Genomic DNA, 23,002 nt, shown 5'->3' with positions numbered 1-23,002 from the left:
TCGAACAACAAACTATAAAAGACCAATGAAATCAATAAACATTAATTCATCTTTTATTATTATAATTAAATAATCATTTACAATCTAATCTAAAGACATTATTACTATCTATATATTCATATATCTATATATTATTATTATTATATACCTCTCAACTAATTATATATTTACCAAGTATCTATATAGTTATTACATGGTGGACTACGAAAAACAACCGAAATTACTATATATAGAAACTCATTTTAAATTTTTTTTAATTTTAAATTTTTGAACTTTTTAAATTTTCAAACCTCATTAATCGTACAATGAGTAACGACAACATTCAACAACGTAGACGACTCACACTCGCTCCTGCTCCTAATCTAGAGGAATTGCAGCCAAAGGAATCAGTGCCAACCGGCCCAGAGAATAAAGTCAAGCATTACCTATTGGAAAACAATGATTATCGAATGACCGATGATGCTTTTGTAAAGAGTGTAGCCAGTTTTCTTAGTGTATCATCCAACTCAGTCGAAGAGATCATTCACTCTCTTGGAAAGGATTTCGACAAAGCATTGTGGTGTAATGGTACTGGTAAAATCCTGTTCAACAGCATCGAGACCATCAGCAAATGTGATGATGTAGCCCACTGGCTCGATCAAATCGATATTTCAATACCTGGTCCTTACCAAGTGTATGTCGCTCACACAATTCCGTTATGATACCAAGTGGACGGTCTCGTCATTTACAAATGCTTTCACCATCATTGCTGGTCGTGTTTACGAAAATAATGACAATCGAAGTTTTGTACTTGGCGTACAAAAATGCATTTTACAATGTCAAGACCATCTATAAGGAATTACAAGAAAGAACCATGGATTTTGTTCAAATGAGATCCGTCGCTATCTCGCTTAGTTCTACCGTCGCTCCTAACGGTCATCGTCAAATAAATGTACCAGAGTTCAACTATGGTGATCCATTAGGTTGGTTATCTGGACTGTACTACAGATCTGACAACAACAACAACAACAACAACAGCAACAACAACAAAAGAAAACACAATCATTTAGTCAATCAAGATCTATCAAAAATCAAATGTTTCAACTGTCAGCGATTTGGTCACAAAGCTGATGTCTGTCGTGACAACAGAAACAATCAACACGTCGACAAGAAATCAAGAGATACCAAGCAATGCAATATTTGTCGTAGTAGTGAACATTGGACAAACCAGTGCCCTCGAAATAAATCGTCATCCATGACCTGTGTCTCTGACACTTTACCTTACCTCTACATTTCTATCAACTTTGATTCTAATCTTATTAAAGCAAAAGTTGATACTGGCAGTGAGATTAACTTTATAGATTTTAGATTAGTTCCAAAGGAGATGGTCATGACTAGTGACTTGTTTGTTACTGGGGTAAATGGTCATACAGTTCCATCGTTGGGACAAGCAAGCGTTCCAGTCATTTTCACAAGTAACCGTGGTCAAATAACTCGTAAGATCAACTTTGAACTTACAGACAGAGCTGGTCTTTGCCTACTTGGAATTGACACAATCATGTCATGCAAAGCTAGTTTTGGCGAAGGTAATTCTAAGCTAGAAATGAATGACGCAACTGGAAACACACATATCATCAATCTATCTCGGGACGTCAAGAGTCCAAGTTTAACAGTCGATGAAAGTAAATCGTACAAAAACAACATCAAGAAAGTGTATCAGACACTATTGTCAAAGAATGACCCTATCAATGGTATCCAAAAGATTGTGAAAGAATTGGATAATGTTACCACAAACATAGCAGATGGATTAGGAAATATTAGTAACGATATGGATTGGCAGGAAACAGTCAAGTCAGAATTAAATCGTAACCAAAGAAGAATGCTCAACAGATGTATGGCTCCAAGAATAAAGAATTCAATCTCTATTGTGGATAACGAAGCAGAGGTGGTCAATGAAGATATGAAAGATGTATCAAATGTGGCACTTGTGTTTATCAGTCATAATGACTCAGTGGAAACAAAGGAATGTAACATTACAACCACCTAATTATTGCTTTCAACGTGTTCATATAGACGTTATTACTGGTTTACCTAATGCTAAATATCATGGTAAAACAGTAAATGCTTTGTTAGTAGTTGTCGATGCGCTATCTAAAATGAATCGTTTAATACCTACCACAACTACTCTTAAATCACATGGTGTAATATCTCTATTCAATCGAGAGATATTCAAACTGCATGGTTTACCAAAACAGATCATCTCTGATTCTGACTCGAAGTTCACCTCGAAATTATTTAAAAAATTAGAGGCAATGTACAACATCAAAATTAACCATAGCAACCCAACCCACCATCAGAGTAATGGACAAGTAGAGCGTATGATAAGAACTATAGAAAATATCATTAGAAAAGATTTATTACAAAGTAGTGTAGAGAATCACAAAGTATCATGGGCAGAGTGCATTGATAATATCGAATTTGCTATCAACAATACAGTACATTCAACAACTGGTTATTCTCCTTTTACTATTTATCTCGGATCAAATCCTTTATCTCCTCTTAATCTACTAGACACTTTTACACCAAACTTCAATGATAACACAGATATCAAAATAACAGAGAATCATAAATTGAAAGAGATAATAAGAGACATAGTTATAAAGAGAATTAACGAAGGCAATGCAATCAGCAAAGCAAGATATGATCACAACAAGGTAGAGAATAATATTAAATCTGGTGATTTGGTTTATGTGCGTCGTGACAGAGATACACACATAAATAAGACAGAACCTATCTATTCTGGTCCTTTGTTAGTAAATGGAGTGGACACTCGTGGAAATGTCGAAGTTAAAGATTATGTGGCGGGAGCAGATGGTTCGACGTCAAAGGACTTATTGGTTAATCCTAGATTTATCAAAACGTTGAAACCATTATTGGCTACAGGAAATCCCGTTCATACGGAAGGTGCTGAGAATGCACAAGGAAATCCCGTTCATACGGAAGGTGCTGAGAATGCACAAGGTTATCCCGTTCATACGGAAGGTGCTGAGGATGCACAAAGTTATCCCGTTCATACGGAAGGTACGGAGAACGTACAAGGTTATCCCGTTCATACGGAAGGTACGGAGAACGTACAAGATTATCCCGTTCATACGGAAGGAGCTCAAGGTGCACGTGACAATTTGGATGGACGAGTCGGTGACGATCGAACTCTGTATCAAGATTTAAATAAGATTCAATCGACATTGCAAGGACAAGGTGTAACCGGTGGAGACCAAGGAATAGTGAGCCAGGCGCCAGGCGACATCTATGACGACGTCCCAAATACGGCTGACTGGACCAAGCAAAGAGTTGTGTTGAATGATACTCTTAAAAAGGTAGAAGAGAGTATAGGTAAAGGTAAGAATAAACTACAGGTTAAAGATAATAATAGAGTTATAGGAAAAGAAGATATCGTCATCACCAATTACAATATTTCAAAGATAAATTATGACGATATCAAAATCAACTTTATAGAAATATTACATCAATACAGACAACAACTATCCTCCCCAACTACAACTAAATATTTCAATATGAAAGAAATGAACTCAATTAGAATCATACAATCATTACAACAAAACAACAATGATTCCCCAACAAAAGATATAGTCAATAGTATTGGAGTAATCACAAGCAGAGCATGGTTGAAACCTCTGTTTATCGTCAAGTCAAAGAGAACATTCAAGTATCAAGGAAATGGACGTAGTAGAACGGAATATCTCATTAATATCAACGATTGTGAGGTATGGATGCCAAACGATCTAGTTAATCAACAACACGTCCGGGCCGTATCAAAGACTCAACAAGTATCCCTAGCCATTGTATCCACCGGTAAGGTTTTTAGCCCAGGTTGCAGTGACCAAGTGTTGCAACCATGGTTTTCCTACCATCTCAACAAGCGTGGTACGTGGGACTCGGTCACAATTTAAGAAGGGAGAATGTTAGATTCAGATTGTAAATTAAAGTACAGTTCAATGATTAGTCAATGATATTTCATCTAATTATCAACATACTTAATCCTGGTGCCAAATATAGAAAGTATGCTGGATAAAATACTAACGACTAAACTATTGTCGGTTAGTCGTCTCGAACAACAAACTATAAAAGACCAATGAAATCAATAAACATTAATTCATCTTTTATTATTATAATTAAATAATCATTTACAATCTAATCTAAAGACATTATTACTATCTATATATTCATATATCTATATATTATTATTATTATATACCTCTCAACTAATTATATATTTACCAAGTATCTATATAGTTATTACAGTGATGTATCATTTCACAGTGATTCTGTACCCATTACAAAAGTATTCATGAAAGAAACTGACTCAAAGGAAACCACCATCAACAACCAAGGATTTAATCTTGTACCAAAGCAATCCATCAATTTTCAACGACAACCAAATAGACTGGCTACCCCCTCATTTGGAGAATCTCTATGTCGATTTTATTGATTATGATGGGGAACAAGGTCCTCCAATCATTAGGAATCTACCATATAAAGTAAAATATCTCGTTGTTGAAGGTGAATTGGAAGAAATCTATCTTCCTCAAAGTCTGACCACCCTTGCAATTGATTCTATTCAAAATCTCAGACTTTTACATGGACTGTCAAACAACAAGAACCTTACAACACTCTTGATGTATAGCGCAACCATAACACCAACAGACTCTACTTTCCGATTCCCAGACACATTGACCAACCTCTTCATTGAAGACATCAAACCTCCCACCAATTTCCTCTTCCGGTCGTCATTGATTAAACTTTCTTTTTTTTCCCAACCCCTAATATCTCTAGACAATCTACAAAATCAATACCCCACCATTCCAGTCATCAAGAACCTTCACAAACTAAAACATCTCAATTTATCACCATGGGATGTCCAGTACCGTACATTTGATTTCCCACCATCATTGGAAACTTTAGAATTATCTCATACCAACAATATATATGATATAGGGAATTGCGTACTTTTACCTAGTTTAAAGGAAATTTCAATCCATTCCAATAGAAGAAAAAGACTTCCAGAACCTCTATTTTCCTCTTGTACACAACTGGAAACATTAAAAATAGATATTGGCAATGCAGATCGATTCCACTATTTAGAATCGATTCAACATTTAACAATCTTTAATGAGTGTAATTGGTTTGAAAGTAAAACACCAATTCGACTACCAAAGAATTTGGTATCATTAAAATCATATTGTAATTTAAATCTTCAACTTTCATTGCCACCAACACTCACTAAATTATGTGTACCTAGATTCACAGGAATTACTTCTTTTCCATCTTCTATTAGATTTTTGAGAATGTCGACCAAACTTCTCCCAAATGGCACACAATGTTTTGATATTGACAACAATAAGGTTCTCCCTTCAAATGTAGATAAGCTAGATTTGGATTTGGTATCAGCTTATCCCCTCAGAATTGATGATATCCTATTTCAAACTAATGTCAGTAGACTCAACATTTACAAATTGAATCAAGGAGAAGCTGAGATGCCATTCTATTTCCAAATAAGAAGATTATCAAAAGATTCTTGTATCATCTTGGAAAAGAAAAGATTCGTTGGTGGGATCATCCAATTTAAATAATCTCCAAATCAAATTTTATCATTAGAATCTTGCCTCTTTAAAATCAAAGCATATAACATTTAAATAAATAATTAATTTTGAAAACTACTTTTTTGTTTATTTATTAAAGAGTTTTCTTAAAAGTAGAACCAATTGGACCAACTTTAATATTTGAATAGATTACATAGGCATCTGGATATTTTGATTCAACAGTTGTTGGAACACCCGATGTAGCTGAACAAGGACCACGAGCAACACCTGGCTTATCGATAGAGGCAGTGGTGGGGTAGGAACCGTCGAGCCACAACATGTCGGCAAAATAATCATCCCAAAGACTGAGAACAAGGACCATTCCATCTTTTAATGCTTTACCCATTCCAGCAAGACCTCCGTGTTGAGTAAAAGAATCTTTATCTCCAAATACTTGTTTTTGTTTGGTACAAAAATCGTCGGTGATGCCACCACCCGTTAGACCTGGGATGGTTGATTCAGATTGACTAATGACCTTTCCATTTTGAACATACAATCTCTTGATGGCAGAAAGAGTACCGGTTGGTGAACCGTCGGTAGTAACAAATTGAGTGACGACAGTGAATACAGAACTAGTGTCTACTTGGAGACCAGGTCCATAGAATGAATGGTTGCCCATACGGTATGGATTGAAATCACATCCATCTGGATCACAAATCGATGCATATCTATCGGCCGAAGCACTACCACCACATTCATCACCATTGCATAGGGTTTGTTGAGATATGTCACATGGATGAGGTGTAAATGCATTTGACATTTTGTTTGCTTCCCAAAGATCCATTTCAGCACAACAACTACCATACCCTCCAACTCCTGTATTTGGATTATTTGATGATGGTACCCATCCTTTACAATTTCCCTAAAAAGATATTAAATTAATACAATATATATATTTTGTTTTTTTGTTTTTTTTTTTAAAAACATACTTGACCAGAAATAAATTTTAAATCTCTTGGGCATTGAGCATCACAATAACCAGTACCATACTTTGCACCGGCAGAGTTGGCAGGGAAACGAGTCATACCTCCATCACTGTCCATTGATACTAGGTAGAGGGCACCATTGAGACCACAATCCAATTTGCTAACATCTACATCAAAGCTAAACTCTTGACCCAACAGATAAAACATTTGATAGTTTGTGGCATTGGACATGAGAAAGAGACGTGAACCAATGTTTTTGCCTTGACCTTGAGTGATAAAGTTGAGACGGACGGCACTAGAGTCAGTGGTGACACCATAGACACTTTGGTATTGGGCACCTTCGAGTGAACAGTTTTGAGAGCATCCAACACCATCGGTACAAAAGGTTGGATTCCATGTGTTGCCAGTGTAGCAGTTGGTGCCTTGGTCAGAATGAACCCATCTCCAATTGGCGTCAATCACAACCTCTCCCTTTATAGTATCACACTTTCCAGTAGCATCACATTGTTGCCAGGTTATAGGTGGGTGAACTTCTGGATTCAACTTTCCAGCTTTTTGGCAAAATACAATATTTGTAAATGATAACAAAGTTGTAAAAAATAATAAGAAAAAGATTTGTTGATACATAATTTAAATGATAGTTTATATATAGATAGATGTGTGAGATATATAAAAAGTGATAGAGTTTGAATCATTTAAATAGTATGTGTCATTGAAATAGAAAGAGAAAATTAAAAAACAAATTTGATTGAAAGGACCAATGAAAAAGTTTTCCTCTTTAACCGACAATCGTGCGAGTTTGACTTGATCCAATCAAAAAAAAAGAATGTTTCATTTGATCCATTTTCATGTGAACTATACAATTTATACGAATACATTGCTTTGTTATGATTCGTCAAATTGAACAAATCTCTTTCTTGTAGTTTGTTGTTTGTGCAGTTTGTGCAACTTTCAAACTAATTATTGTTTAATGTAAAAGAGTTAGGTTAATTGAATTAAATGATTTTCAAGTATAGATATTAGTACAGTACTTCTAACCTTTCTGTTCATTAAGTAGTTATCAGTCTTTGTTATTGTTTGAATTATCCACCATTATATTAATAAAATAATAAAAAGTGAACAACAACAGTTTTTTGTAAATATAAAATGACAGGTTGAGAATGATCACCTCTATGGTTGGCTATTTGAAACTTTTTTTGTTTTTTTTATTTTTCAAAAGTTGCTGGTTGGGGGAGCAAACGGAAAGGACTATCTCTTTTTCATATATATTGATTAGGTGAGTTTTGACATTGATGAGTGATATACATGTGATCCTTTAAAAAAAAGAGTCAAAAAATCGCGTCAAAACGCGAAAATAAAAAATTGGTATCATCAAAAATTGCTCGTTTAGCTCAGTCGGTAGAGCACGGTGCTAATAACGCCGCGGTCGCAGGTTCGATCCCTGCAATGAGCAATTGTATTGCTGTTATCTATGCTGCCGCTGCCTCCGAGGTTTTCTCCGATTTCATTTTTTTGTCACCCCCTGTATTCTCCACACTATTTCCTACATATTTATCCAATTTTCATCAATTTCCATCAAATTCTGATCTAAAAAAAAAAAAAAATAATTGGTAAATATTTTTTTATATTTCCTACTTGTGTTCCTGTGTTTCCTTTTATTTATTTCTATCAAATCCCTAAATCATCATTAAAACATACTGCGGAAAAAAATCTACAACATTCCATTTTAATTATATAAAATTTTAAAGTTTTGTTTTTTTTGATTTTGAAGTATGGTAAAATTTCATGAAGAGAATTTATTATTATTACTATTCTCCATCAATCTTATCTACATGACAACAAACAATATTGTTGTAACAACAGAAGAATGCAGTCAAATGATCAAGATGTATTAGACTTGGTACACATGATATGCGATGATATCGATAACAATGTATGTACATTGTTTGTTTAGTATTATATATATGATGAAATTATTAATAATATTTGTTTAATATAGAATGCTTTTTATTCATTGTTAAAGTATCTTGCAGTTGGAAGAGGTCATTTCAAGACGGTGAATCAGGAATGCCTACTACCCTTTTTAAGCAATGAAACAAAGATTGAAATACGATCATTGATACTTGATGCTTTTGAAAAGCAGGGTTATCAACCATTTACTAAATCAAATTTAAAAGATATAATTGAATTATTATTAACTAATCGTTGTATGTATTGTATATATAGTAAAGCGATAGTGAAAGGAATGAATAAAGTGACTAATCATACAAACCTTTTATTTAAAAAAAAGATAAACAAGATAGTGACGATGAAGAGATATTTAGATTTGGTATTATTAAATGGGTTGATAGTATGTTAAAGGAACCGAGCAATCATAAGTTTAATTTGGGTCGAGCATTCAATAGATTGATATCAACATCTACAATTGACTCTGTATGGGTTGCATTGTCAAAGATTCGACAATCATCTCGATCATCACTGGTATTTGAAACATTGGATACTATTTGGAGACTACATTATAAAAATATTGGATATACTATTGGAGAAAAAGAGATCTCAAGTTTTATATCAATATCAAAACACTATCAACTATTTAATGATCAAAATGCTTATAACCAACAACAACAACAACAACAACAACTACCACTACTATTACTATTACTACAAGAGATTACAGAAAGTATTTATACAAATATGCCACCTCAATCAAACCTATGGAGGAACAAAGATTTTCAAGTGTTTTTTAAACAAACGATTGGTGTTTTATTTCAAAGTGCCTATAAAGAAGATACCTTTATTCCACAACGATTTGAAAAAGATTATAGTCGATTCATGGTTGATTGGAATAGTCAAAACTATAGTGAGCCAAACATAGCACCAAAATCAAGATTTGGATTTCTTGCATTTATTAAATGGGATGATCAGACTCTTACAACTATTTCCGAATATCTCCAAGTATTTTTCAACAATTGTTCAACATCATGGAAAGAGAAATTAATTTTTCTTGGGATATTAAACCAAATCAAGGATATTGAACTAGTATTATTACAACCCAATTCCATTCTACTCACAATGTATGTAGTTGTATTTTTTTTTTATCAGTCAAATTTAATTTATTTTTTATTAATAATGATTTAAAGAATTTCAAATTTAATAATAGAACCACAAGACAATATTCTTGTTTATTACGAGTTGTTGGGATTACTTTTAAAAATTGAAATGGACGTCATTTTTCAATTCCAATCTATCATTCAAGCGTTTTTGGAACGTATCATCAATCATCAAGACCCTATACAACCTCGTATACTATTTACTCTTTGTCAACATTTTAAAAGTATCAAAACAAAATTCAACCCAAATCAAGATTTTATTGATCGATTGTTTGAAAAATCGTTAAAATCAGATCACCATTATACCTTTACATCTGCAAAAACATTGATTATACGACAACCATTTCTAGTAAGTACATATAATCAAAAATGTATACTTTTAATTAATTTCTATTGTTTTTAGTTTAGTACAAGATTATCAGATAGTATTATTGGGTTATTACATGGACCCGATATAAATCAAGATACTCTTGATCTGGTAATCCATTATTTCATAAGGGTTGAAAATAGAGCCATTAAAAAAAAAAATTTAAATATGATCTCTCAACAATTATTGGCACCAGGATTTATCAACAAACATATGACGAATCAATTTATCAATGTTTATTTGTTTGATTGGATATGCCTTGGAACGGTTGGAAAAGGTGCAGTTATTTATCTTCCAGCAATCATAAAGACAATCACATCCTACCCATTCTACTCCTCCAACCAAGATCGACTTGTTAGATTGTGTAACCTATTCCCAGAGAATATACATTTATACAATAATGTTTTGGTTCCTCGGGCTATTGGCTTGTACCGCCAGAGTGTCAATGGCTCAACTCTCTTATTGAGTATATTTTCAATCTATTGTCAATACCACCACAACAAATCAGAAACAACCAATCAATTATTTGAACAATTATTCGAATTATTCCTCACGGTTGACGACACAGCTACGCCAGTTAAAAGTTTGATTAAACATGCAAAACAGGCAGGCATTTCACTAAGCATTGGACAAAAAAAACGAATCATTGATTGGATTAAAAGTGGAACCGCCCAAACCCATCAACCCCTTCACCAATATAGTCAAAAACAAGCCCTTAGAAAATACTCTAAACTCATTTATCAATTGGCATTATTAGATTGCGATGATGATGATAATTTGGTAGACTATTATTTAGAAATTTCAATATATCATGTCGAAAAAATGTTGGACAATATTAAAGCCACATTAAAAAATGCAGTACGTAATCTCGTTTCAATCATTTCCCACTTTTATAAATTACTCCAATCAATTCCATTCTCTTGTCGAGCAAAGAATATTTGGTCTGATCATTTCAAAAAATATCTAAATACCAATTTTACAAGTCGAATTACTTTAAATTCATTTTTATTCTTGACTAAATTAAATGAAAATACAAACAATAAAATAAATAAAATATAATTTTTTGTACAAATAAAACGACTATATAAAATATTCTATTTCGATTTTACAAAATAGAACATTTTGATTTATTTACTTTTTTAGTTTTGGAGATTGGATTAATATGAACTCTAATACATTCATCGAAAACATCCTTTAAACCTCTTTGAGTGTATGATGAACATTCAACATAGGATTGTGCACCAATTTGTTTGGAAAGTTCCAACCCTTGTTCAAAGGTTACTGGTACTTGTTGTTTTTGACGAAGGTATTCCAAAGTAGCTCTATCACTTCTTAAATCAACTTTGGTTCCAACTAAAACAATGGGAGCATTTGGACAATGATGTTGTACCTCTGGAGACCATTTGGATCGTACATTTTCCAAAGATGATGGTGCAATCACACTATAACAAACCAAGAAAACATCGGTCTGTGGATATGATAGTGGTCTAAGACGATCATAATCTTCTTGACCAGCTGTATCCCAAAGTCCCAAATTATATGCTTTACCATCCAACATTACATTACTACTATAATTATCAAATACTGTTGGAATATATTCACCTTTATAGAAATAATAAATGTAGAATAAATAATGTAAATAAAATATTGAAATTAAAAAATAATAATATTTAAAAATTTTAATTATTACCTGGGAATGAATTGGTGGTATGGGATATAAGGATACATGTCTTTCCAACAGCTCCATCACCGACTACTACTATTTTAATTGATTGCATGATTATTATTATTACTTTTAGATTAAAAATTTAATTTTAAAGATTGATATTTGTTTGTTGCTTTTAAAAAATATAATATTTTATTATTATAATATTTTATATTTTTTATTTGTTTTATTTATGATTTGATTGTTTTAAATTTGATGATATTAAACAGACGAGTGATCATACCTTTATATCAAACATACTATTCTATTTTTGGTTTTATTTTTTATGTACTTTTTTTGAACAAGTTGTTTTTTACTTTTGGAAAATTTTTTCACCGAATCGTCAGCACTGAAAATTTTTGTTGTGATAGAAATCATTCGATTTGTTTCAACATCAATAGATAACATATACCAGAATTTGTATGTCTCTCTCTTAAACCTAGATATATCTATGTAATGAATATATAAACTTACATACATTTACATTACTTTATTGTTACTAGTACTTTTTTAGAAGAGGAAGAGCGTGCTACTTGTGAGTTAGTTGATCTTATAATTTGTCTAATAAGCTTCGAAAGTAACTTGCTCAAGTTGTGTATTTGATGGATGAATCGTGTGAAGAGGACTTGCAAGTTGAGACGATAGACGTACCTACTACTCTTACTTTAAAGGAAGGTGGTTATGATTGGTCATTCATACCAATGCATATGATCAGTCTAGCAACAACGACTTCTCCTTCATCTCTAAAGATACTGTTTGGATAACTATACTTTAAAAGGATGGACGTCTGGTGATGACAAGTTTGTATTTATCAGACGTTCTTGGGATCACTTATCAATTACGACGGTCAACAATCGATTGAAAACCATTTAGAGACGGCAATACAGGAGTGTGGATTTGGGAATGGCCATTGGCAAGTACAATCAAGTCTAGTCACCTGAATCACTTGGACCACTAAACAAGAAATGTAATTTTAAAAAACTATTAAAATAATAATTATAAAGTTTTAAAAGTATGTAAACATATTGTAACTCAAATAGAGGGACCTTGTTATTTATTAAAAAAATAATTAATTCTACCTGAATTAATTTATTAATTATTTATTATTTACAAAACTTCTATTATTATTATTAATTCTATTATTGATTTTACAAAATAGAACATTTAGATTTCTTTACTTTTTTAGATTTGGAAATTGGATTAATATGAACTCTTATACATTCATCGAAAACATCCTTTAAACCTCTTTGAGTGTATGATGAACATTCAACATAGGATTGTGCACCTATTTTTTTGGAGACTTCCAAACCTTGTTCAAAAGTAACTGGTACTTGTTGTTTTTCACGAAGTAGTTCCAAAGTAGCTCTATCATTTCTTAAATCTACTTTGGTTCCAACTAAAACGATTGGTGTATTTGGACAATGATGTTGTACCTCTGGGATCCATTTAGATTTAACATTTTCCAAAGATGATGGTGAAATGGTACTATAACAAACCATGAAAACATCGGTCTGTGGATATGATAGTGGTCTAAGACGATCATAATCTTCTTGACCAGCTGTATCCCAAAGTCCCAAATTATAACATTTTCCTTCCAACATTACATTTGTACTATAATTGTCAAATACTGTTGGAATATATTCACCTATAGAAATATAAATATAAAATGTATAATAAATATTATTAGTTTAATTGTTCAAATAATTTTAAGAATCTAATTAAATAATGAATTATTACCTGGGAATGAATTGGTTGTATATGAAATAAGGATACATGTCTTTCCAACAGCTCCATCACCGACTACTACTATTTTAACTGATTGCATGATTATTATTAATATCTATTATTAATTTAAAATTATTACTTAAAAGATGAATAAAAGATATCTTGTGTTTTTGATATGATATGAAGATGATTGTTGGGGGATGATATTGATATATAAAAAATATTATTGTTGTGCTTAAAATATAATATTTATATTTTTATTTGTTATTTGTATGATATGATGATATTAAACAGCCAAGTGATCACACCTTTTATATTGTCGAACACCCTTCTATTTTTGGGTTTGTTGACTTTTTGCGCATGGTTTAGCTTTTTGAAAAATGTTTTCATCGAAACGACATCACGGAAAATTTATGATCAGTCGATTTGTCTCTGCATCAACAAACAAACAAATAAAGAAACATATCTGAATATTTGTATGTATCTTAAGTCTAGATATCAATGTAATGAATATAAACCCTAACATACACAATTACTTTGTTATACTTGAATTGATCACGGATCGTATTTAGACACTAAACTTGTATATTTGAATGATGATGATATTACAAAGGAAATGTTATGATTAAAAGTCTAACAGCAACTTCTTCTTGAGATCACTGTACTTTCAGTTCAGCTCTAGTAGAGACTAGTATGGATAGTCGTCCCAATCAAAATATCTTTAGTAGTAGACAATGGTCGTAGTATAGCTGAATGTGTCAGGTCTACGTATTCAATGACAATCATTTCATATTTGACCTATCTCTCCATCCTACCTCGGCCACTCACTCGTCATCTGTTCATTTGCAAATAAGAAATAGCTCTCAACAAAAAGGTAAATATTATTTATAATTTTAATAATGTTATTTTATAAAAAATAATTAATTCTACCTGAATTAATTTATTTCTTTATTATTTATTATTTACAAAAAACTATTTCTATTATTCTATTATTATTATTAATTCTATTATTGATTTTACAAAATAGAACATTTTGATTTCTTTACTTTTTTAGTTTTTGAAATTGGATTGGTATGAATTCTAATACATTCATCAAAAACATCTTTTAAACCTCTTTGTGTGTATGCAGAACATTCAACATAGGATTGTGCACCGATTATTTTGGAAAGTTCCAAACCTTGTTCAAAAGTAACTGGTACTTGTTTCTTTTCGCGAAGGAGTTCCAAAGTAGCTCTATCATTTCTTAAATCAACTTTGGTTCCAACTAAAACAATTGGTGTATTTGGACAATGATGTTGTATTTCTGGGAACCATTTCGATCTGATATTATCCAATGATGGTGGTGAAATGGTACTATAACAAAGCATAAAAACATCGGTTTGTGGATATGAAAGTGGTCTAAGACGATCATAATCTTCTTGACCAGCTGTATCCCAAAGTCCCAAATTATATGCTTTTCCTTCCAACATTACATTTGCACTATAGTTATCAAATATGGTTGGACAATATTCACCTATAATATAATAAATACTATTAGTTTAAAAACTCCTAAAATGTTTTTTAAATAATTTAATTAATAATTAATTACCTGGGAATGAATTGGTGGTATATGAAATAAGGATACAAGTCTTTCCTACAGCTCCATCACCTACTACTACTATTTTAATTGATTGCATGATTGTATTATTACTTTTGATTATTATTCTTTAAAAAAAAAGGATATGAGTATTTATAATTATATATTTATATAATTTTATATTTGATTGTGTTTTAAATTGATGATATTAAACAGACGAGTGATCATACCTTTATATCAAACATCCATACCTATTTTTGGTGTAGCTGACTTTTGAGAACAACAAAGCTTGCTTTTTGAAAATTTTTTCACCGAATCGTCAGCACTGAAAATTTTTGTTGTGAAATTTTGTGGAGGAAATGGAAAAATTAAAGAGGGAAACAGGAACTGGATGGCATCTGGATGGTATCTTTTAAAGATCTAATAAGAAAACAAACAATAATTATTACAAATACAATAGAGAAATATTATTATATAATATAAATAAATAAACTTTTGTTTATTATTATTACTATTAAAAAAAAAAAAGAAAAGAGAGAGATTGGGTGTGTTTTTTTCGTGCATAACAATTGTTATTATACTATTATTATTTTAATTTTAATTTTGATTTTGATTTTGATTTTTGGTTTTAAACACTTGTAGAAGATCTTGGTCTAGTTTCAGCTTCAAATAATATTTTTCTAGTCATTTTTGGTGATTCATTTGGGAAAGTTGGAGCTGGTGCAGTTGGGGTGGTAGATGTGCTAGTTGATGGTTGTTGATTTACACTTAGAGAAGATCCAGTTTTCTCTTTTGGTATTTTTGGTACTGGTTTTGGTATAGCATTAGTATTATTATTATTGTTGTTGTTGTTGTTGATTGTAGGAGTAGTAAAGAGAAAAGAGTTTGGTTTTACAGGCAAAGGTGGTGGTCCACCAACTTTGTTGGTTGGTAACATTGATGGTGGTGGAGGTTGGGTTTGTGATGATTTACTTGGTGATGTTGATAATGTAGACGAGGAAGAAGGTGGTGAAGTTCCAGTTTTTGATGAATCCACTTCTTTTCTACCTGTATCATCGGCAATTGGAATTGCGGTAGTGACACTATTATTTGTAGTTGTAGTTGTAGTTGTAGTAGTTGTACTAGTAGTACTAGTTGTAGTTGTATGAACATTAATATCATCAATTGATCTTGGAGATAGTACCAATGGAGTAAAAGGTTGAGCATTATTATTATTATTATTATTATTATGAGTTGGAGTAGAGGGGGTAGAGATGGTAGCAGCACTTTTAGAGGGAAGGGGTGGTAAGGGAGGAGATGCAATGTAGAGGTGTGGAGGTGGCGTGATTTGATTGAATTTGAATGGGGTCGATGTAGAGGTGACAAACTCTGTGACGGCACGTGTCTGACGTGTACGTGGCATCAAGACACTTGGGTCTTCAAAGATGGCCTCGTAATGGTTGATAATGGTCGCCATCAATGTTTTGGTACTCTTGGAGTCCTCGACAGTGTACTGTAGTATCTGGTGATCGTTTGCCAAAGGTCTAAGAATCGTTGGCAAAAAGACAATACTCAATGACTCGGCAGTCATCCTATTCTGCTCGGAATTGGCAATCACCTTTGTCAAAAAACAAAACAAGTATCTAAGTACCCTTATATTAACCACTGGTAACAACTTTATAACCTTTTTAACTACTTCCAATTTAACAGTTTCATCATTTATAGATTCACATGCTATAAACATATCATACTACAAATCAAATCAAATCAAAAAAGAATATTAATTAATCATTCCAATTTTAATCTTTTCTTTTCTATTCTATTCTTTTCTTTTAGCATACATTTTCAAAAGAGAATAAAGGATCTTTTAATTCACGTAGATAAGCTTTAAGGATGGATGCGACGACATGATCTTCGTGTGGTGCAAAGGTGACTGGTTTGCGGGCTTCAAACAATTGTTTGTAGTTTGTGATCAATTGTAATGATCCACTCTCTCTAAAGATGCCAGGTGTCTTTAGTGAATAGGTTTCTAGGTATTCTATCGTCTGTACAATGATTGGTGGTATATCTTCATCCGTTGGAAGTGGTCCACCAAATATTTTATCGTTTACATTATTATTACTGTTATTACTATTATTATTACTATTTTTTGTTGTATCTACACTTGATGATGATGATTCACTATCTTTATCTTTATCTTTACTCTTTTTAGAAGACTTTTTAGGTGTCGATTCTTTTGCATTATTACTAATTTCTGCACCACCTGATGATGAGGACGCTACAACTACTGCTCCCTTTTCCTTTTCTTTTTTATGTTTACCAAACTTCATCTCTTTGTCTCGGTGTATATGTATGTATATATATATATGTATGTATAGTAACTATACTATTCTAATCTTCTACTATACTATTATTTTGTCTGTTTCCCCTTTTGTCTGTTTGTTGTTGTATGTTGTTACACTAGTTTCGTAGGAGAAATGAGGGAGGTGTATTGATGATGATGATGATGATGATGTATGTTTAATATTTGCAATAGTAGTAGTAGTAGTAGTATTGATGATGATGGCAATCCCAACACTTATAATCGTAATTAGTTGATGCAGGTGTGACTTTTGATGGTTTTGGTTATCAGAAAATAGACAAATGGAAATCTCGATCTGATCAATGACGATGGTGACCAAGCAAAGGAGAGTATCGCGCGTTATTGTAATGGTACCTTCGATTGATGATTGTTTTGAATAAAATGAATGAAATATCTAATTAATTAATTGTGTCAATAAATAAATGATTGATTGAATGAATAATGAAAATAAAGGTTAGGAGTTGAGAGTAGAGAGTAGATAAAAAAGGGTAATAATTAGATTGGTTATTCAATATTGAATATGCTATAAATAACATCTAACCTATATATATATATAACTTTACTTCTTTTTTTTTTTTATTTAGTTTAAACTACACTCTAATTCTATTTCTATTTCTATTTACTACACTCTCTTCTCTATTCTATACTAACTGCAATTTTACGATATTATGATTCTAGATGGTGATAATGATGGTGATGGCAACTATGGGTATGGGTATGGTTATAAATGTTGTTTATGATAATATAATAATATTATTTATAAATAGCAATAGAGAGAGAGAGAGAATTAATTTGTTGCGCAATGGAAAATAATATGATATATATGTTGGTTGTAAGAGGGGAGGGGAAGGGGAGGGTATAATATATATTAATAATACGACAACTATCTTTGCAAGTACTCTCTCACTTCAAGATAGATAGATAGATAGATACTGTATGACTGGCTGACTGACGGTGAATAGCGCTAGTTTTTGTTGTTGTTTGTCAATCGATTGTGTGTGTGTGTTGGTGGTGTGGTATGCAATAGTGTTGTTGTTGTTGTATTACAATGAAAAAGGATAAATGGAATGGATTATAATAATAGAACACAATAATAATAATAATAATAATAATATATTAAATGTGTCTCTTGTTTCTCTGTCTATCTTCTTCTTCTTTTCTATCTATACTCTATCTACTATCATCTACTATCTATCTACAATTGGGTTGTTATTGTCAATGTTTGTTGTTGTTGTTGTTGTTGTGTTGTTGGAGGTGAGTGTACAATGAATAAAGTAGCAGTATTAATTGAGTAGTTAATCGGGTCTGATCAAACAATCATTATCATAAAATTGGTAGGTTTTGTTTGAAATGGATCGAAGATTCATCTTTTTTTACTTCAATGAATTTTATTCTTTGCAATTTTTGTGTCTTGGTTATATATTTTGAAATGGGTATCCCTTAAATATTCAATTGTTTCTCGTAGATGATTGATTTGTTTGTTCAAGTGATAAATGTGTTCCTCTTGGTGCTGGTTTTTGTATTGGCAACCATTAATCGCGTAAGATAGGCTCTCTTGTTGGTATGCTATTTGATCTTGAAGTATCTTATTTCGATTTTGGCAGACTTTGAGAGCGTGGTAGTGATACATTGAATCCATTAGCTTGACCAACATTCATCGATACAATGCAACTGATAGAAAATAATATCGTTCCAATTTGAACCAATCTTTTAACATTCATCTTGTTTTGTAGTACTAAAACTTTACTTTTAATATTATTATTATTTATTAATATTTATCTATCTATCTATCTATCTATCTGAATTGGTCAACATAAATGTATCTATTGAGTGAATGTGATAAAGGTTTTATTGAATGGCTCCAACATGATGAAAAAAAAAATGTAAAAAATTGGGACTCAAAATCAAATTTATTTATTGAGATTCCAAGTCTTGTTTTCTGGGTGGATGACGCTCTATCTCTTCAATTTTTTGTTTATATAAAATACGTTCTTGATTTCTTTTGATTTCTATCTCTTCAATCTTTTTTTCATTTAAAATACGTTCTTGATTTCTTTTGATTTCCAAATCTTTGATTAATTGAAGGTATATACCAATGTTTGTCTGGAGTGCTTTCACTTTCAACAATCCTTTTTCATAGTTTTTAGTATCCCCTAGACGTTTTAAATCTTCATTGTAATCTCTGAGTCGGTCAACTTCCATGATGTTTTTCTTTCGATCGATTTCCATCGTGTGTATGGTCTTTACAAACTCTTGATCCCCTGTCATGAATTCGATTTGCGCACTCAAAGCTTGTGATTTGAGCAGGCACATTTTGAAACCGTAATAGTATCTATCATATTTGTCATCTTGGCATTGCTTTTTGGTGTCATCAAGTTTTTGATAGAGTTGTTGATTGGTCCCTTCAACTAGTTGCAGCTCCGTAGTATTTTTGAGTTGATTTTGGGTGTCATCGAGTCGTTGAGTAGTATCATTGAGTTTTCGAGTAGTATAATCGTGTTGTTGAGTAGTATCATTGAGTTGTTGTTCCAACTTGATGATGTCTTTTTGCAATCTATCAATTAATTCTGTTTTATGTCGTAGCTCTTGTTGTAATCTATCAATCAATATCGTTTGTTGTTGTTGTTGTTGTTGTTCTTGTATTGAATGTTTAGTGGGGATGGGCAAACTGTTTACTTGATGGTCACCAACATGATCCAATCTTTGACAGCTGGGGTCAAATGATGGGCCTCTCTCGAATATCAACCATAGAGAAAAGATAAACAATAAACATTGAACCAATCTTTCAACTTTCATCTTGTCGAGTTTAATTTATATATAAATATATTTATCTATCTATCCTATCTTCAAGATACATGATTAATAATAATACCAAGAGTTATATAGAGGAGGATTCACATCTCATAGATATTAAAAGACCCAAAAATCTGAGTACTCAAAACAAATATAATGGGCAGGTATTTCTTATAATTATAATTCTACAGGTATTTCTTATAATTATAATTATAATTCTATTGCTGCTGCTTTGTGAGAACAACAACAACAACAACACAAAATGGTGAAGTTAATATAATTATAAAAAATAAAAAATAAAATGTAAAATTAAAATAATTTACTTTAATAATAAAAAAAAAAAATTAATTTACTGGTTTGTCTCAAACTGACAGCTTTGCTGTTTTAGTTTCCTCTTCTATTCTCAAAAAAAAATATATGCAAATGAACGCCCAATCGAATCTCAGTTTTTTCTTTACTTGAGCCAAAGTGCTGCAGACCCTATTGTCATTTGTAAAATCAGCTTCATTCATTTTATACTTTATACTAAGCTTTAAAACTACTAGTAGTACAACAAATAGAAAGAAAGAGAGAGAGAGAACCGTTCGATAATAACTTATTGTCAATATCATCAGAGTCGCCGTTCAAATATTTAATTAAATTTACCCACTACTACTCTCATCAACACAAACACTCACTAACATCATCATATAATATTCTTATCGTTGTTGGTATCATCATCATATATATTATAACAACAACAACTTCTACTACTACTACCTAATTAAACAATCGCGCATACAAGAAACAGTTTCCCTTAATTACTTTACTTGCTTGCATAATATATATATATATAACACATATATTTTTTAATCTCTTACTTTTTTCATTCATTTATTTATTTAAACAACACTGTATATATCAACTACTGTAATAATTACTACTACTACTAAACCAACAACAACAATAACTTCATTAATTAATCAACAAACTAATCGACTTGAACAACATCATATCATGGCAGAACAAAGAATATCAGAAATCTTATGGAATCAGTATGTATCATATGATATTTTAAAAAAAAACAAACAAAAAGGAGATAAGGGAGGAGAGGAGAGGAGAAGAGAGATGTGTAGAGTAAATGATTGATAACGATTTTCTGGTACAATATATAAATATAAATATTTATATATATACAAGTACAATGAAAATCAATCAATACATTTAGATAAACACCTCAAAGAATCAACTCAATTAATTGTTCTTTTTTTTTCTTTAAAAAAAACAACTTAACTTTCTTGCTATCTACCCTACTCTTTTCCATTTCCCTTTTCCATTTCCCTTTATTTTCTATTTTGAAGATTGGAAACAAGTGAAAGACCAAAACAAGAAAAGGAAATTGTAAATACACCATCTAAAAAGAAAAAGGGATCGACTAGACTATGCCGTGATTCACAGCAGTCACGTGAGAGTCCAGGCAAGCCGGGATCAAAGCGTTACAACCGATTCTTAAACACACAATATCTCAAAGAGGGTGGTATATTCAAGGACCATGCCGACTATGAGTATAATTTGGTCGACCAAAACGAGAATCTATTGTTCCAAGACAACATTGACAACTGGGAACCATACGTAAACATTACATACGATCGTCAACAAGAATCGGTCGAACCATTTGTCAAAGAGGAAGAGGATCGTCGTCGTCAACAACGTAAAAACTCTCGTATCAATCATTCATTCTCACGCTTACGCAAGGACCTAAGAGAGGCATTCAAGCAACCATTTGTACAAAACAGCTATTTTATCACCGAAGCTGAGCAGAGATTGTTGGCCTTTATCAATGACCCATTACTCGAATCGATAGAGGTTGCCCTCGACATGCCATTCCAACGTCTGCTTGTTCACGGACTTGGATCCTATTACTCGCTCTTTACCTCTTCCTATACCAACCAAGACTCTGGTAAACGTCTAACCGTCATCCGTAAACCTAAAATCATCCCACCAATGCCAGAAATGTCAATCACTGAATATGTGGCTCAAGAACAATTAAAAAATAAGACTCCTTCATCAAAATCTAAGAATCAACAACAAAAAAAATCAAATAATAATTCTTCTTATCGATCAAGAAGTAGATCAAATAGTATCAATAATAGTATCAAGGCATAGAATATATTAATTATTGGATTGATTGGATCCCCTTCTTTTTTTGTATTAATAATTTATAAAAAGAAAAAGAAAAAAAAAAAGATGGAAAATTGATAAAATCAACAAAAAAAAAATCAAAAAAAACCAAACCAATAAAATAATCATAATAATAATAATATTATTTTATTATTATTTTATTGAACAATCAAAAAAAAAATCAAACAAAGAAAAGAGATAATTATTATTATTATTATTATTATTATTATTATTATTATTATTTTTTTTTTTATTTTTCCTTTTTCCAACTTTCCAAAAAACTACACAAAATAGTGTAGTTTTGGTTAATTTGTATTTTCATTAACCGAACAAAGATACCAAGTTGATGTCATATGACCAAGCAAAGATTCGTCATGCCCCCATTTGTCATCGCTTGTTTAAATTCCTTTGCGAAAATGAAACTGATTTAATTATTTTTTTTTCATTTTTTGAGTTTGCTTGGTTGTTTTGCCTGGTAAGTTTGTTCTCTCTTTTTCAAATTTCACCCATTTGTTGTTTTTTTTTTTTTTTTTTTAAAAAGGCAATTCCGCGCGATCTGTTTTGTTTTTTGTTAACCGCCTGGGCAAAAAAACAGCTCTCACCCACAAATCAACTGCGCAGTTTGAATAAGTGACGTCTTGTAAATACACCTGGGGAGAG

The 23,002-nt window shown here is 31.8% G+C and overlaps 9 protein-coding genes and 1 non-coding gene across 10 annotated transcripts; 6 read left to right on the top strand and 4 right to left on the bottom strand.

The window, feature by feature from the left end:
* Positions 1 to 305: 305 nt before the first annotated feature.
* Positions 306 to 5,630, top strand: DFA_10347 (uncharacterized protein; the record flags this gene model as incomplete). The annotated part of the gene is made up of 6 exons (XM_004354196.1): positions 306 to 673; positions 709 to 1,948; positions 1,992 to 2,355; positions 2,392 to 3,852; positions 3,921 to 3,975; positions 4,412 to 5,630. The coding sequence occupies 6 exons, from the start codon at positions 306 to 308 to the stop codon at positions 5,628 to 5,630; spliced, it is 4,707 nt and encodes a 1,568-aa protein (XP_004354248.1).
* A 103-nt stretch (positions 5,631 to 5,733) lies between these two features.
* Positions 5,734 to 7,192, bottom strand: DFA_10346 (uncharacterized protein; the record flags this gene model as incomplete). The annotated part of the gene is made up of 2 exons (XM_004354195.1): positions 5,734 to 6,501; positions 6,569 to 7,192. The coding sequence occupies 2 exons, from the start codon at positions 7,190 to 7,192 to the stop codon at positions 5,734 to 5,736; spliced, it is 1,392 nt and encodes a 463-aa protein (XP_004354247.1).
* A 753-nt stretch (positions 7,193 to 7,945) lies between these two features.
* DFA_10345 lies at positions 7,946 to 8,018 on the top strand. Its single transcript has one exon. It is a non-coding gene; the product is annotated as a tRNA-Ile (tRNA).
* A 414-nt stretch (positions 8,019 to 8,432) lies between these two features.
* On the top strand, positions 8,433 to 9,677 carry DFA_10344 (uncharacterized protein; the record flags this gene model as incomplete). The annotated part of the gene is made up of 4 exons (XM_004354194.1): positions 8,433 to 8,498; positions 8,565 to 8,772; positions 8,856 to 9,639; positions 9,668 to 9,677. 4 exons carry the CDS (start codon positions 8,433 to 8,435, stop codon positions 9,675 to 9,677), a joined length of 1,068 nt encoding a protein of 355 aa, XP_004354246.1.
* Positions 9,678 to 9,784: 107 nt separating this feature from the next.
* On the top strand, positions 9,785 to 11,061 carry DFA_10343 (uncharacterized protein; the record flags this gene model as incomplete). Its single annotated transcript, XM_004354193.1, has 3 exons — positions 9,785 to 10,024; positions 10,079 to 10,900; positions 11,026 to 11,061. The coding sequence occupies 3 exons, from the start codon at positions 9,785 to 9,787 to the stop codon at positions 11,059 to 11,061; spliced, it is 1,098 nt and encodes a 365-aa protein (XP_004354245.1).
* Positions 11,062 to 11,147: 86 nt separating this feature from the next.
* On the bottom strand, positions 11,148 to 11,820 carry DFA_10342 (rac gtpase; the record flags this gene model as incomplete). Its single annotated transcript, XM_004354192.1, has 2 exons — positions 11,148 to 11,644; positions 11,733 to 11,820. 2 exons carry the CDS (start codon positions 11,818 to 11,820, stop codon positions 11,148 to 11,150), a joined length of 585 nt encoding a protein of 194 aa, XP_004354244.1.
* A 529-nt stretch (positions 11,821 to 12,349) lies between these two features.
* DFA_10341 (uncharacterized protein) lies at positions 12,350 to 12,511 on the top strand (the record flags this gene model as incomplete). Its single annotated transcript, XM_004354191.1, has 1 exon — positions 12,350 to 12,511. One exon carries the CDS (start codon positions 12,350 to 12,352, stop codon positions 12,509 to 12,511), a length of 162 nt encoding a protein of 53 aa, XP_004354243.1.
* A 165-nt stretch (positions 12,512 to 12,676) lies between these two features.
* On the bottom strand, positions 12,677 to 17,357 carry gacQ (RhoGAP domain-containing protein; the record flags this gene model as incomplete). The annotated part of the gene is made up of 8 exons (XM_004354190.1): positions 12,677 to 12,728; positions 12,900 to 13,392; positions 13,485 to 13,587; positions 14,519 to 14,985; positions 15,061 to 15,129; positions 15,300 to 15,468; positions 15,683 to 16,777; positions 16,869 to 17,357. 8 exons carry the CDS (start codon positions 17,355 to 17,357, stop codon positions 12,677 to 12,679), a joined length of 2,937 nt encoding a protein of 978 aa, XP_004354242.1.
* A 1,946-nt stretch (positions 17,358 to 19,303) lies between these two features.
* Positions 19,304 to 20,672, bottom strand: DFA_10339 (uncharacterized protein; the record flags this gene model as incomplete). The annotated part of the gene is made up of 2 exons (XM_004354189.1): positions 19,304 to 19,943; positions 20,641 to 20,672. The coding sequence occupies 2 exons, from the start codon at positions 20,670 to 20,672 to the stop codon at positions 19,304 to 19,306; spliced, it is 672 nt and encodes a 223-aa protein (XP_004354241.1).
* A 506-nt stretch (positions 20,673 to 21,178) lies between these two features.
* On the top strand, positions 21,179 to 22,327 carry DFA_10338 (uncharacterized protein; the record flags this gene model as incomplete). The annotated part of the gene is made up of 2 exons (XM_004354188.1): positions 21,179 to 21,216; positions 21,523 to 22,327. 2 exons carry the CDS (start codon positions 21,179 to 21,181, stop codon positions 22,325 to 22,327), a joined length of 843 nt encoding a protein of 280 aa, XP_004354240.1.
* Between the last annotated feature and the right edge of the window lie 675 nt (positions 22,328 to 23,002).

Source organism: Cavenderia fasciculata (genome assembly GCF_000203815.1).
Source record: "Cavenderia fasciculata unplaced genomic scaffold Scf_EU5ZYIE02H8LDV-5, whole genome shotgun sequence".
Classification (NCBI taxonomy): Eukaryota; Evosea; class Eumycetozoa; order Acytosteliales; family Cavenderiaceae; genus Cavenderia; species Cavenderia fasciculata.
This window is presented reverse-complemented; position numbering and strand designations above follow the sequence as displayed.